The sequence below is a fragment of the Haliotis rufescens genome, unplaced genomic scaffold (genome assembly GCF_023055435.1).
Source record: "Haliotis rufescens isolate VD_foot unplaced genomic scaffold, xgHalRufe1.0.p SCAF_1, whole genome shotgun sequence".
NCBI classification, from domain to species: Eukaryota; Metazoa; Mollusca; class Gastropoda; order Lepetellida; family Haliotidae; genus Haliotis; species Haliotis rufescens.
In genome coordinates, this window is record NW_025963779.1 from 22,073,950 (window position 1) to 22,090,520 (window position 16,571).

The following is a 16,571-nucleotide window of genomic DNA, read 5'->3' on the forward strand; positions in this document are numbered from 1 at the left end:
TGAATAATGTGTCTGTCAATTAATCACATAAGAAAACATTTTCAAATAACAAAAACTGTAATGCAACGAATATATTTATGTCAAATTATTATAGAGATGACAGTATTACAATTTGACAAGTTCATATATCATATAGTAATGCATCGTTACTTGTATAAAATGTATGGTCGGTCATTTAAATACATGTACTTATATACTGATGCAGATACGTACTAATTAATGCCACTTTATCACAAGAACCCATTCTATCGGTTGTCAAGATTGTGTTGTTAGTTATGCTTCTCAAAAAGTAGCAAAGACATAAAGAATTTTGTTTAAAGATGACTCTTGCCTCGCCACGGCATCCCCGCTGCTGACAGAACACGACCATGCCCAGATACATTACGGTATATGCAGAGGAGGGGCGGGTCGGCTGAAGATCTTCCCAGCTTTGGTAAGACATTCAACTGGCATTATTCTAGCGGGGCAGGAGCCGAGACGTCCCAACCATTGTTTACCGTCCGCAGTGTATGTAAGTATAGCCTTAATATACAGAGAAGAATATGTTGTAATATAAAGTTTATATATAGTTGTGAGGAAGTTGAACACTTAGCCCCTTGTATCGTATTACCGACATTTCCTTCTGCGATGGTATCTGCTGTGAGCCGGGAACTTGGCGAGGAGTTAGGTATGTAGGTCAGCATCTTGCAGGCTTGTACGGAGCGCGGAGAAAACCGAGGTAAAGTTGCATGTGCATGGGTGAATATAGTAGTAGTGGTGACGACAGGCGGATCTTGAATATAGACTCGGTTTAATTTCTGTGTACATCATGTAGAATTAAACTGTTGAAGCAAGTGTGTGTACATTTGATATGTATGCTGGCAGACTGCAGCTGTTGTTTGCCTGTCTGCAGCAAGTAGCTGGTGCCTCATCCCACTCGGCTGCATCAGCCTGGGCCTAATATGTCTTCAACTCAGGTTTTTCTGTCATGTATATTTTATTGATAAATGGCCCTACATATGTAGTATTGGTACGCTATTCAGGCAGAATCTTTTTACCGATTGTGAACATATATAAGGAAATAGAGAATCGATATTCATTCAACAAACATATTTTCTTACAAAATTACAAAATCTACAACTAAAGTTTCGGGCAAAAGATAGCATTCACCCATGTTTGATGATGGCTAAAACTGAAACAAACAAGAAATAGTTATTCGATAGTGATGTATTTGATACTTGACCTTAAGTTTGCAGTGTCTTGGCGATTGGTTTCAGCTTAACAACGTTTTGATAACGTTTTTTTGTCAAATTCAATTTTCAATTGTATACTTTCTTTTGCCAAACTGTGTATAAGGTTACAGTAGGTCTTACATATAGACTCCAAGAGATGGGGGTAAAAGACGTTTTGTAGCGTGTGTGGCGGGTGAGGGGTGTGCATATGTCCAATTTAACAAGTTTACATCATTGCATGTTGGCACCCAAACCCTTCATATGACATCCATCTATTTGTTATTTATACATAATGCACTTAATGTTATATTGAAAATGCTTGTATGTGTTTATTATTCAGATATTTATTATGCCTGATTGAGATTGACTTCAGCGTTATGATTCAAAGACACCGGAAAATACCATTTGTGTACATATGATTACCAATCACACCTAATGCGTAATCACATCAGTGAAAAGCGCAGTATAATCCTACGTGTTGTACAAATACCGTCCATTTCCGTCTTAAACCAATCCATTTTAAAGGAAATCCTGATCAGGTAACTTAGTCAATAAATAACTCTGTACAAACACCAAATCTAAGTACCCCTATTGGTGACACTCAAGTTAATAGATAATGCTTACACCAATTAGCACGAGAATGCTATTTAACAGCGCACGCGTCCACACCTGGCCGCGTTGTGATGTTCATTAGACTGCGCGGAGTTGAGAGTAAAACAATGGACAATTACGTCACGTGTATGGTCCTCGCCGTCCGTCGCTGTGCCGGGCCCTGGCCCAGCTGGGGGACTTCCGCTCTCCAACACATGGTAAGGAAATGGCTACTTTGTGACGTAACGAGGTCACTAAGCATTTAATGTATTAATTAAAACTCCGCATAAAGCGGGAAGGAATTCATGACAAGGTCATTGTCTGTCGTTCATTCTGACGTGCACGTCTGAAGTTTTTTAGGTGAGCTGTTTTCGTTTTAGCTCCAAGTGATTTGCTATACTTATGTATCTTTTTTTCTCATAAAGTGGCATTTTTAATTTGCGGTGTCAATGACGATATGGTTAACTTGATTTCATTCCTTTTATTCAATAACAAAAGTTGCCATCCATATGTCAATCTTGTCCTCATCTACTGCTCGTTGGTTGTCAGGTATCTGAAGCTGCATCCCATAGTAAAGTGGTATGCCTCGCCTCCAGTGTTTCAAATATAAGCCGACATTGTATTATTCTGTGTGTGAGAACTGATGTACACGATATGAGATGAAGTCTCAATGGAAGGTTGATTTGGGCAGATCCGTGGTCTGCCGTTCATATACTTTAGACCATAGTCTGTCTCTTCATATTATTCCTACCAGGGTCTAGCTGTTCAGATTATTCCTCCAAGGGTCTAGCTGGTCAGAATGTTTAGACCTACCATAGTCTGTCTCTTCGTATTATTCCTACCAGGGTCTAGCTGTTCAGATTATTCCCCCAGGGTCTAGCTGTTCAGATTATTCCCCCAGGGTCTAGCTGGTCAGAATATTTGGACCAACCATAGTCTGACATTTTTTATTCCTACCAGGGTCTAGCTGCTCAGATTATTCCTCCTGGGGTCTAGCTGTTCAGATTATTCCTCCCGGGGTCTAGCTGTTCAGATTATTCCTCCCAGGGTCTAGCTGGTCAGAATATTTGGACCAACTATAGTCTGACATTTTTTATCCCTACCAGGGTCTAGCTGCTCAGATTATTCCTCCCAGGGTCTAGCTGTTCAGATTATTTCTCCCAGGGTCTAGCTGGACAGAATATTTAGACCAACCAGAGTCTGTCTCTTCATGTTATTCCTACCAGGGTCTAGCTGTTCAGATTATTCAAACATTGGTCTGAAATGTTCAGATGATACACAACTTATGAGTCTGACAACTTCTTTGAAAAGATTGTAAAATAATGTAATCACTAACCAGACAGTTACTTTATTATTCTCGTTAAATAGGAAACGATATGGTATGCATCTTATCTGACTTCATGTCTGTAGGTTTAATTACCCTTCCTCCTTGTGAGTTAAATCATCGTGTGCTCGCCCCAACGTGTGTACCGGTTGTGGGACTCCGTCAGCTTAAAGAACGAGCACGCTGTCGCACGGAAAGAAGGAAGCACATTGGAGTGTCTGTAGCATATGATACGTGAAGTACTTGTCTATTGTTAATATGTCAGCAGGAAAATGTCATTGACATTTCGAAGGCAGAACTTCTGCCCAGGGTGTCTCTATATAATATATATACCTAGTCATATAGGTAAGTAACAATTAAACACGTGTACCTCTTGACGACATACTCACTCCATCTTTGTCCTGTGTGTTTATGTTTGGGGCTGGAGGCCCTCATGTCACATCTCCCACAGCAAGAGCGACACTTTCATGCGCTTCTACATCAATGCTGTCATTGGGAATTTATTCATTATGTAATATTTGGTAATGTGTACTTAAAAATGTTAAGTGGGCAGAATTTCTGTGTAGCATGTAAAAAATCCCTACGAGGGAAATATTTGTGTGAGTCTACATCAACAAGTGTCACTGGTTCAGTGGTAGAGGCAAAGACTACATACCGAGGCATTCTCAAGTAGTTTGAATGAATATCGCCGGTGTTAGTATTTCGTGTCTATGTATACCTGTGCTCTATCTTGGTAGTTGCCAAACAGCTGACTATTGGCTGAGAACATGTGTCGTTTCTATGAGAAAAATTGCTTCTAAATAGCGTTTAAAAAAGAAATAACCTTGAAAAATCTGTCGCAGATAAGGTGTTGTGTGGTTTTAGGTTGCATACAATAACTTAAAAATGTATTTCGTTGCGTTGATGTGTGTGTCACGTGTGATATCAAACTATCAAATGCAGATATCACTTTGTGTGTAAAAATCGAATGAAATGGCTTCAGTAATTTGTTTGTATGGTAGACATGAAGAGGACATTGACATATTTGACCTATCAGTGTCGTTTCTATGAGACCTATCAGTGTCCAGAATTAAGGGCAAAGCAATTCCTATTTTGACTCATGCCATATGTTCGCGTCGTTGTTCAGGTGAACAATTGACTTGCCTTTGCATGTATTTTTGACGGGTGACACTTGTAGGGGAGGATATGGTCTCCTTTTCGCGAACACCTGATATCTTCACTATTTGAGAGTGATTCATAAACACACCGATAAATATTTCTTATGATTGCTTTTTCACTGATTTTTACAGATTGGTTCTAAAAATACCCTTTGTTGTATGGAACGGGAGTGCAGGTGTTTGTGCCTCCATCGTGTCGACACACGAAAGGACTACATGATGTTTGCATTGACCTATTTACAGTTGGAAAGGCTGGACTCGTGCTATCGCGTCACTGCTAAGCAACAGTTGTTGTTTATAAGCAGGTTGACTCACGGTCAACTGTCAGTTGTTTTATTTACGACTCGCAGTGGTTGCTAGTTTCACACACCAGAGGCTTAACCTGATCATTATACGTCCTCCTTTTCGTGATTTTACATGCGCTTCCGGTGGGGCTAAGTTTGCACTCAGCACTGTCTGCACACATCCGCATTATGTCGTGCAACCACCCAACCACCACCATCAACCAACAACGAATGTTATAAACGTACATATTTGGTTTGTTCTAACGCATAAATGTGGAATAATTGTGAGATGAGATATTCAGAGGATATTTACACTGTGTATATTTTTGTAGTGTTGAATCAACTCCAAGTGGTAATGGCCTCCAAGGACCCAGAATATAACCCAGAGATGGATGAGGACGTACCCTCTCCTGATCAACAGGTGCGTTGTTTCTAATTTTTGAGTTTGTTTGTCTCTCAATACACAGAGAAGTGTTATCTTGGTAGCGGTAGTTACGACGTTTGTATGAGCTTTTAGTGTTTCACTTATCACCTGGTTTTGTTGTCTTGTCTTGTGTATAGTATGCTAATGCATACTGTGTCCCTAGCTGATCATGCTTGCCGTTAAAGGCGACAATGCTTGTCGTAAGAGGCGACTAATGGGATCGGGTGGTCAGGCTCGCTGACTTGGTTGATGCATGTCATCGATCCCAATTGCGTGGATCGATACTCATGATATTAATCATTGGATTGTCTGGTCCAGACTCGATTATTCACAGACCACCGTCATATAGCTGGAATATTGCGAGTGCGGCGTTAAACAACAAACCAACCAACCAACCTTAGCTGATAATGTAACTGAAAATATTAAAACTACCTGCCATGCTGTCATGATTATTTGAAATTTACTTCAGGCAAAATTTTCAGGAATTTTTCAGTAATGTTCAGCAAATTGTTGTACATTTATCCGTATATCCGAAATACTTCCAGGCACCGAGTAGCAAGACACCAAAGACAAAGAGGAAGAAATCCGAGGACGGCGGCCCAAGGACGCCCTCTGTCCGACAGCCTGGTGAGTTGGGGGGGGCGGCGTGTGTCCTCATTGTGTGTGTGTGTGTGTGTGTGTGTGTGTGTGTGACTACGGTATTGCTTCCTGTGTGTTCACTCTTACCTAGGTACACGCAGCCTTCTATTGTACACCAGTTGCTTGATAATGGTGTCTGTATCTCCATCGAAACGTCACAGTCACTGAAATAAAGAGGGTTTAATCATAGAACTATCTCACTTGTTAGTCATACCAAATTCTGAATGCCTCTTAAGGAAGTTATACATGTAAGTTAAACAGAATATATATTACTTTATAGCCGACCCGTGAGGATTCGGGGGTAGAATAGGTCTTCAGCAACCCATGCGTGCCGTAAAAGGCGACTGTGCTTGCCGCAAGAAGCGACCAACGGGATAGGGCGGTCAGGTTCGCTGACTTGGTTGATGCATGTCATCGTATCCCTACTGCGTGCTCATGATGCCAATCACTGGATTGTCTGAAGCAGACTCGATTCTCTACAGACCGCAGTCATAGAGGTGGAATGTTGCTGGAGTGAGGCGTTAAACAAAAAACAAACAAACAAACAAACTTTATGCCCCTTTCATTATCAAACAACGACACCCTTTCACTAGTTAGACCGTCAGTGATGTACATACTGTCTTATTTTATTAGCCCTCCCCATTGCATCTGATCTCATCTGATCACGTCTGTATTCCAGCCACGTATGCCGCCGTCCACATAGAAAACCTGGTCAAACCGAAGACGGAGTGTCTGATCCGCGCGATCGACCGCGCCCATGTCGAGAACATTAAGCGAGAAATGAGGGAGAAACAGGTGACCAAGTTCACGCTCATCGTGGCTAACGTGGCCACAACTGACATGCCCCCTATCAAGGATCTTCAGAAAGCTAGGTCCTGCCGCCTGGAGGTGCTGGGTGGGAACCACACCCGTCAGGCCGCCATGGAGTTATGGGTGGAGACAGAGGACAAGAGGTACTTCACATCATATACAGCTTAAACGTATCTGTTATGACGCCCTTTTACCATCTCTTTTCATTGAAGTTTGGGTTTGTCATGCATGCAGTTGCAGCAGTTAGTTTTCGAGTCTATATGAGACTATTTATTGTATAGCTTCTATTGTATTAGCAAGGTAGCTGATGCACAGCCAAACAGAAGTCACGGGTTTTCGTCATCTTTCTCAAGGAGCTTCCCGACATGAGTGCTTGAATTATTTTAGCTCTTCAATACAAACCCCTATTTCGACAGTATTTTTAAATATTAAACCTCAACACCAGAAAATAACCAGTTTTTACCATCCACTGAAACTAATTCCATTGGTGACTATGCTTGGCGTAAGAGGCGACCAACGGGATCGGGTGGTCAGGCTCGCTGAATTGGTTGATGCATGTCATCGTATTCCAATTGCGTGGATTGGTGCTCATGATGTCAATCACTGGATTGTCTGGTCCAGACTCGATTATTTACAGACCGCCGTCATGTCGTTGGAATATTGATGAGAGCGGCGTTAAACAATAAATAAATAACCATTGGGAGTAAATGGCAAAAAAAGTGATATGAATGGAACGTTGAAAAACAATACAGGCGCCAGGTGTTCGCGAAAAGGGAAAGAATGTCCTGCCCTACCGGATCACTCACACAATTTGCCTAAAAAGACAATTGTTTGTTTCCTGACGCCACACAGCAGTTCTCCTGCCATGCGAAGGCGGCCAGTAAACAAAGCCTACGATCTGGTGATGGACAAGGCGTGTCGAAGAGGGGCAATTGACAATAAAATGTTGTGTTGGAGAAACCAAACTGAATACAAAAAAAATGAATTCATTGCAGGTATGCCCTATGGCCGTGCCAGCTGTACCACCAGCTGACGGAGGAAGAGTCCAAGGCCCTGGCCTATCTCCACAACAGGAACCACGAGGTGGCCAAACAGATGACCTTCCTGGACTATGTCCGGTTGTTCCGGACAGAGAGGGTGGCCTGTCAGAAGGCTGGGGTAGCTGCAGATACCCTCGAGTATGAGTGGAAGGAGAAACTCTGTCATATGATGTCGCTGACGGTGAGTGTAGTGTAGTGTAGTGTAGCGTAGCGCAGTGCAGTGTGGTGTGGTGTGGTGTGGTGTGGTGTGGTGTGATGTGGTGCAGTGCAGTGCAGTGCAGTGCAGTGCAGTGCAGTGCAGTGCAGGTGCAGTGCAGTGGAGCGGAACGGAGAGTCGTGCAGAGTTGGTCTTGTGTGGTGAAGTGTATGAAAATGTACAGTTGATGTAGTTAAATAGAGCAATGTTTACTGATGTTGTGGAACTACTTAGCATATTATTGCAGAACCATATGATCAGAACGCTGTTGTTTTATGATTAATGAGCCTAGTACACAGCTTCTCAGTGACTATTTCGCTGATGTTACTACCTCCCATTGAATAAGTATTAAGGTTGAAACCGTACCATCCACTGCAAACAAAGATGCTGTTTTCCTTCATGTATAGTAGTATATATGTTTTATGTTTGTAGAAACGCATCCTCTCTGCCAACTACATGGCGGCACTCCGCGTGTCGTCAGTAAACGACACAGTCTGGCCACACTTGGCCTCGTTGTTCACTGCTTGGGACAAAGGTCATGTCAAAGGTCAGAAGAAGGGACCAATGAAGGCTTACTTCCTGGCTAACGCCCACTTCCTGGATGATCGGGAGCTGATCACGTGCATCAAGGATATGTTGAAAGGGGCTCTCTCACCTCGAGTCTTTCAGAAAACATGTGCAGAGGCTGGTGCGAAATTTAGGTGAGTATTGATGCTTAAACGATATCCAATTAATTCCGTTTTAATTCCATGTCAGTGCAACTGGCGTTCCATTACACACTGGAATAACAACATTTAAAAGAAACTGGGTTGTTGTCAAAACATCAACACCTCCACCAAACATCAACAAAATTAAATGTTTGTTTCTTGTTTAACGCCGCACTCAGCAATATTCCAGCTATATGACGACGTTATGTAAAATAATCGAGTCTGGACCAGACAATCCAGTGATTGACACCATGAGCGTCGATCCACGCAGTTGGGATCGATGACATGTATCAACCAAGTCAGCGAGCCTGACCACCCGATCCCGTTAATCGCCTTTTAAGACAAGCATAGTCGCCTTTTACAACAAGTGGGGGTTGCTGAAAACCCATTCTAACCCGGAATCAAAATTAAATGGCCTATGTGAATTCTTCAGGCGACATCTGAAGAGACAGAGATCAAAGGACTACAGTGACGCCGAGAGCGACAACGGCGTGTCCATCCGCTCCAGATCAACGTCAAATGAAGACAGTGAAGAAGATAGCGATACCTTCAATTGTAACAGCCAGGTATACTATTCTAGCAAATATCTGATCGCTGAATTAGTTCATGATAAAGATTACCCAGTCAAACTATCAGTAATTCCTAACACGCTACTTCGCTTCGCCATGTGTCATCAGGTAAGTTGTACGAAGACGTGAGTGTCGGCTTCTTGTCTTCTGGTTCACAGACATGAATTTCCGAATCCATTGACATTACATGTATGCATGCAACTTTAATGATTAACAAATATTTCTGAATCTGGCATTATTTGACAGAGACAAGACAAGTTGAAAATTATGTCCAAGAACGGTCACCACTCAAAGAGACGACGAACAGACAAGAAAGAACCTGATGTACTCTTCGGTCAACAGGTATTGCTTGACGAATCAATCTATACAAATAAGTAGCTTCGAAGTCCGGTTCGGTCCGATTATGTTAATAGGTTTGTCAGCACCATACCCGTGCTCGTGGGTTTCACCAAGGTGGTTAAGCCTGAGATTTACGGTCCAGGTTTTCCTCGCTGTCCTAGGCTGACACGCCGTGATTTAACTGGAATACTGTTCAAACATGCGTTAAACCCAGCTCACTCACTATGCAAGTAAAACATGTTAACATAATCTTTGAATTAAATGTACTGTTTATTGTCCTATGATAAAATAAAGTAACAACGGTAATCACCACACAGTGTATATGCACAGGACATATGTTTCGAGACTTCGGAAACAACACCAAATGCCGTCGTACTTTCCCCGTCACAATATTGTAAAAGTCAATACTATTAATTTAGACAGAAATAAGCATATTATGAAAATCACATATACACTGCACGTATGACGTGTATGAGTGTTCATTTTGAATGAGAATGTTAACATTGACACACCATTGTATATGATTGAATTTTTGTAGACTCAATCTTTGACCAACGAACTCACTCAACAGAAGGACACAAACAAAGAGGTGAGTGTTATACCTGGGGAATCTCCGTGGCGATTCAGGGTAAGAATTGGCATCAGCAACATGTGCTCGTAAGAGACGACTTAATGGAACGGGTCAGGGCTGGTGACTTGGTTCTATGACAGGGTTGGCCGTTGCTCATAAACATCAATCACTGAATTGTCTGGTTCAGACTCGATTATTTACGGACCGCCGTCATATAGCTGGAGTATTGCTGAGTGCGGCGTTACACAACAAACAAAGTAAGAGAAACTGCTTATTCTAACTGCCTGGTGTACCTACAATGTCACGTGCAGCAGCTGATGCGTCAATGTAGTCCTTGCAGTATGGAAGACGTGCGCGTAGTTCTTGTTTCGTTGAATGTACTACATTGTACATATTCCATCACAAGGGCCGGTCGGGAAGCCGATTGGTTAAAGCGTTCGCTCTTCACGCCAAAGACGGTTCGATTTCCGACATGGGTACAATGTGTGAAGCCGATTTCTGGTGTCCCCCGCCGTGATTTTGCTGGAATATTGCTAAAAGCGGCGTAAGACCATACTCACTCACACATGTTAACCACTTGAGGAAGGAATGCCTCAATACAGATTCAAAGACATAGGTTAGCATCTTTAAGAGATAAATTAACTATCTGCACAATATCTATGACAATCGTGTTCAAGACAAGTTCCATATCGTTTCTCAAGTCATCAAGTCAAATTAACGTTGTCGTATCCATCAAAGTAAGGGGCATCTGTAAAAGATATAGTATTCTCAATGATGCTCATTTTAGCTCCAGGCACGACTAACTGAGCAGGAAGACGAAGTTTTGAATCTGAGGGCTGACAATGCTATTGTGAGTACTTGCAAATATTGCATATGTCTCTTGATCTGATACTTATTCATATATCTCCTGAGGTTTGAAACCGAGGGGTGAAAATGCTATTGTGAGTACTTAAATACTTGCGAAATGTAGATACATATTGCATAATATTGCAGTTTTTAAATCCAACCCATCCCTCCTTGGCTCATTTGCTGCATTACGCTGTGCAGAGTTGTGTCCCTTATAATCAGCCAGAATCACCCCTTTCCTTGGCCTCACCACATTCGTGACCAACTCGTGTTATTCCGGGACAAGCCGAATAGCGGGTTACGGAAAGGGGCGAGTGATGACGAATGGGCCTCACCACTCGTGGCTTTTAATTTACTCGTGACGTCAGCGATTTCTGCTTTCATCTCGCGTTAAAATCGATCGCCGTGACATAACTGACCCGCCCCAAACCACTCACTCACTGGTAATCGTTTTGTGTGTGTCATAAGTGAGAATGCTTCTGATTATAACATGTACGTTGTCCAAAATCATTTCAGCTGGAACAAAAAGAAGCGAACCATCAAGAGGAAATAGCGCATCTGAAAACAAAAATAACAAAGGTAATTTTCATAACAGAAAATATGATTTAATGTTTCATCTATATACTCGAAAAGTCGAGTTAAATGTCCTTGATACTTGGGTTGCATACAATCAAATTCTGTCAAACGAAATATGTGTAGATAAACAGCGAGAAAACCTACATTCAGCTGACATGACCATTAACCGTTATCCAGTATTGGTGCTATTGCATAAACATTTGCCGCCACGCGGTAAGAATGACGACAGACCCAAATTGTGATTTTATGTGCTTTTCCTATAATTTTGCTCTCTCAGAAACACAACATATTTTCCTTTTATAATGCAGCTGGAGAAGAAGGAGAGAGATACCAGCGACGAATTACTCAAAGCGAAAGCATGTCTCTCACTGTGTAGAAAGGTAATGAATTATTACTTATATGTACTTGCAGTTAAATGAGTCGTGTACACAATGTTTCATGCTTAATGTGCATCGTAGACATTGACATGCTTATGGTTGCTTCACAATACTATGATTGACAATTGACAACTGTACGTGATTGATCTTTACTGTCCGAAATATATATTAAACGATGGACCTAATGTACAAGTGTATCGTAAATCATTAATTTAACGTGTAACATTTCAATAGATCATTCTAGTTCTCTGAGTAGGTTGAACTGTCATGTCTATTTCATCAAAAATGGTAGTTTGAGAATGAATACGAAAATCTGCCCAGAAGGGGAGATAAGTCTTTTCAGTTTATATGATGGCAGATGAAACCTTGTATTTCTACTTCAACTATATTACTTAATTAACCGAAAATTATTTATCTGTGCATGCGCTTGAGATATAGTCGCTTACAACCGGGCTTTCTTGTGATTATGGAAAGTTCTTTTACACTTTATTTAGAATGGACACCAAATGCAGTAATAACACGTCTGAAACACGCTGACCAGATTATATGATTATACATGATAAATAGCCAAACGGAAGATCTTAAATACAATTATATCCCGAACGGAATGAACATATATAGATAAAACATAGACGCAAACCAAGCTACTTAAGACAATAATAAATCAAAGATTAAAAAATAATAAAGATATCAATGGCATGTGACTGAATAAAAGCCAAATATATCAGTAAATATTCATCCCTATTTAAAAGGTTAAGATATGTGATTAATTATTTATTTAATTTCGATATGTCACAAAACATAGCCAAAGGACCAATCAAGGCTGTGGTATGGACCTGTAGAAAGATTTTGTGATCCTCTGGGACAAATTATTCGATGCATCATCACCAAGTGATCTTGGAATATGCTAAAGTATATTTGGCAAGTACCTGATTATATAGAACTTTGAACTTTGGTTCAAAATCTATTTACTGCCTGTAATTGTGACTGGACTTAATATTGAATTTCATGCAGGAAAATATATGATCTACCATTACTCATTGCCAAATAAAAATATCAAATTATTGTTATTATAAGTTTTCATGTTGATGATCCACAGATCCAGTACCCCAGTTTCTTGAATTAAAGTTAAGGGGAGATAACCTACGTTTGGTATTGTTGAAAGACACTATCTTATTGTAATAATAATATTAATCATCAAGAATAAGGTTAGAATACCATCATCTTGTTCATGTCGTTTATCATATATACTAATCTAAAAGAAAACATTTAGGTGTTTTTTAAGTTTACAAATGTGGATTAAGAAACAACTCTCTATGACAAATAAAGGTTAAATGTTTTGCCATATTTTTCCATATTTCTTATCTCGAGAACATATTAACCAACAAATGTGAGGATAGGAAAATGACTATGCTGTGCGAGTGGGTTCAATTAGAGGACTCAAATAATTAAAATTGGGGTTAGATATTATTTCCTATTTTACCTGAATCCATTTAAAAATAAGGTAAAACAAATTCATGTTATGAAAACAATATATTTTGTCAATTGTCATTATTTTCCCTCAGTTTTCTAAATGTTTCAGTTTTCTTGAAATGTGTTGCATGTAAGATTCCACCCGAAAGTAATGACAAATCAGTGAAATGTAGGAACTAATATTATCTGTATTTCTCACAAAATTCATCACATCATTGTCACACAAACATTCCACACTTTTAGTAAGCAGGTATTGAGGCAATCAATATGGTACATTATACTGTTTAGGTTTCGCAATTAAACACAAATAAAGGAACATATTGCCTTGTATAGTTGTCTCTCGTGGTTGAATTGTTACAATGTTACCACGCCATGTACTATCCAATGGGCACAGGGGCGGTGGGGTAGCCTAGTGGTTAAAGCGTTAGCTCGTCACGCCGAAGACCCGGGTTCGATTCCCGACATGGGTACAATGTGTGAAGCCATTTCTGGTGTCCCCCGCCGTGATATTGCTGGAACATTGCTAAAAGCGGCGTAAAACCATACTCACTCCAATGTTTACCCAAAGCTCTCCATGTCTCGCTTTCAAACCACCGAAGGTGAAAGAGTGTGAAACGTATCAGTACAAGGCGCCTGTCCTGACCCTGACCATGTATGTGTTTTGTAGGCGGAGACTGAGCTACGTGAGAAGGTGAAACAAATGGAAACAACTCTCCCCTCCAGAAGTCATACAAGGCATGTAAGTTACAGACTCCTTCAGTCGTATTGCTTTATACACCGCCAGCCACCCATTTCAACCTTATTCTTATGTGACCTGTGAAGATCCGGGGTAGATTAGGTCTTCAGCAACGCATGCTTGCCGTAAAAGGCGACTATGCTTGTCGTAAGAGGCTACTAACGGGATCAGGTGGTCAGGCTCCCTGACTTGGTTGATGAATGTCATCGTATCCCAATTGCGTGGATCAATGCTCACGGTGTCAATTACTGGATTGTCTGGTCCAGAATCGATTATTTACAGACCGCCGTCATATAGCTGGAATATTGAGTGCGGCGTTAAACAACAAATAAACAAACAAACAAATATTCTTATGTACCCCTTTTTTGCCTTAAGTGATAATCACAGTGCCAGTGGTTTACATGTCTCATGAATCCGAAAATAAACTTACATAATAGATAGTAATGCCTCATAATATCAATATCATTCAAATCACATATATTGTTCATTCAAAGCGAGCTATAAATAACGGACGCGTAGGTTATTGAATTGTTTGATAAAGTGGCAAGTATCTGCACCAATCCGTCGCATCAGTGTATAGGAAGAGGTTGTGATCTGTACCACTGCTGGTTATTACCCAACGTCCACATTGCCATTTAAATCATTGATATATCGGCTGTCTGCAGAGATGAGACTATATAGCACAAGTATAGCATGACATACGGATAAACTCCAAGTGCCCTTTCTGAAAAGGGGGCACGGGTGGCCCAGTCATTTAAGGCGCCGCGATTCGCTGTGCAGATATGCGTCTCTTGGGCACGCCAGAAACCTATGATTGTGGGTTCGAATTCCAGTTCGCCCCGATTATTTTTCTAGGTTTGCCAGCACCATACCCGTGCTCGTGGGTTTCACCGAAGTGGTAAACGTCTGAGACCTGCATCACTTCGGGCTTTCCTCCTACATTAAGCTGACACGCCGTGATATAACTGGACTAATGTTAAAAGCGGCGTTGAACCCAACTCACTTTACTCACTCAACTTTCTGAAAATATGGTGTTATATTCCAAACTCGTCATTCGCATGAACGCATTAATCACAAGGAATCTGGATTAGGTTTGTCACGACGGTTTGTTAAACTGACTTCCTTATATGCCAAGTGCAATCAACATTATTAATTCTATTAATTCTCCCTAGCAGAAGCTCAAGGTGAACGACATAGTGGAAGCCCAATGGGAAGATGGGTTGTGGTATCCGGCTTGTGTGGTGCAAGTTCTCAAGCATGGTCAGTCGCTTTTTCATTGGCTCATTACTACTTCTATTTGTTTATAACGACAGTCACGTGTCCACTATCATGGAAAACATATGTAACTCAATGACAAAATGGGGGCACGGGTGGCCAAGTCGTCTAAGGCACCGCGATTCGCTGTGCAGATATGCGTCTCTTGGGCACGCCAGAAACCTATGATTTTGGGTTCGAATCCCGGTTCGCCCCGATTATGTTTCCAGGATTGTCAGCACCATACCCGTGCTCGTGGGTTTCACCGAAGTGGTAAACGTCTGAGACCTGCATCACTTCAGGCTTTCCTCCCACATAAAGCTGACACGGCGCGATATAACTGTAATACTATTAAAAGCGGCGTTAAAAACCCAACTCACTCACTCAATGACAAAATGGAAGTCACAAACTCAGGTACCTACACTCACGTTCGGAAAATATTTTGTTTTTATTGATGAATATAAATATATGGTGTATGCTATTCATAAATATGTCATGTATGATGTTCACTGTTCTTAGTCAGTGTCATTGCAGTTTAGTAGCCTAGTAGAGTCACTTCGGATCATGAGGTGTCATTTTGCGCATGCAGTAACGTAAAGATATATACAATGTCAACAATGTGTACTATATGTTATGTTACTCCCTGTTTCATAAAGCTTTGTCTCTTTCAGATGCGTACCGTGTGAAGTTCTTGGAGGACAGTATTGTGTGCGATGTACAAACTAAGTCAATAAAACCACTATTGTGATCAAATGTAGCCTCTGTGTGTTACGTCATGTATTACTGGGGCCTGTTGTTCTCAAGGAAGTTTAATCATTCAGGCCACAGGTATGTTAGTCTGTGAAGTGTTAACTAGTGGTTGGTAGCATGAGCAACGAATCACGCCATCGGAGGAAGATAACACACTCTCAGCCACATTGCAGGAATTATCCAGCCAATCCTCATTTGCGACTCTGATGCCACTTGCACGGCGTGCATGGTACGTGGACGTGGATATGATATTGTGTATTATTATAACCATAGTCAATCATACGTTGTTCAAACTGTGAGATTATGTGTTAAAATTATCAGTCAATCATAACAAGTTCAAACTACGAAATTGTGTATTTTTAATTACCACAGTCAATCATAACAGGTTGTTCAAACTGTGAGATCGTGTTATAATTACTAGTCAATCATAACAAGTTCAAACTACGAAATTGTGTATTTTGATTACCACAGTCAATCATAACAGGTTGTTCAAACTGTGAGATCGTGTTATAATTACCAGTTATTCGTAACAGGTTGTTCAAACTGTGAAATTTCGTTTTATAATTACCATTAAATCATAACAAGTTGCTCAAACTTTAAGATGGTATTATAATTACCATTCAATCATAACAAGTTCCTCAAACTGTGAGATTGTGTGTTTTAATTACCCTTCAATCATAGCAAGTTCCTCAAACTG

At 40.8% G+C, this 16,571-nt stretch overlaps 1 protein-coding gene across 1 annotated transcript; it reads left to right on the forward strand.

The window, feature by feature from the left end:
* The first annotated feature begins 397 nt into the window (after positions 1–397).
* LOC124114588 lies at positions 398–15,881 on the forward strand. Its single transcript, XM_046475228.2, has 15 exons — positions 398–511; positions 4,900–4,988; positions 5,537–5,618; positions 6,310–6,583; positions 7,436–7,661; positions 8,109–8,377; positions 8,817–8,949; positions 9,199–9,294; positions 9,830–9,880; positions 10,650–10,712; positions 11,225–11,287; positions 11,593–11,664; positions 13,802–13,873; positions 15,043–15,130; positions 15,796–15,881. Exons 2-15 carry the CDS (start codon positions 4,923–4,925, stop codon positions 15,870–15,872), a joined length of 1,632 nt encoding a protein of 543 aa, XP_046331184.2. The 5' UTR covers positions 398–511; positions 4,900–4,922; the 3' UTR covers positions 15,873–15,881.
* Positions 15,882–16,571: the final 690 nt, after the last annotated feature.

Bases quoted from the DNA above. Each gene is read 5' to 3' on its own strand.
- LOC124114588 (XM_046475228.2), top strand. From the start codon at position 4,923: ATGGCCTCCAAGGACCCAGAATATAACCCAGAGATGGATGAGGACGTA. The intron at 5,619-6,309 runs GTGAGTTGGGGG...TCTGTATTCCAG, and splicing joins GCCCTCTGTCCGACAGCCTG to CCACGTATGCCGCCGTCCAC. The intron at 6,584-7,435 runs GTACTTCACATC...AATTCATTGCAG, and splicing joins GTGGAGACAGAGGACAAGAG to GTATGCCCTATGGCCGTGCC.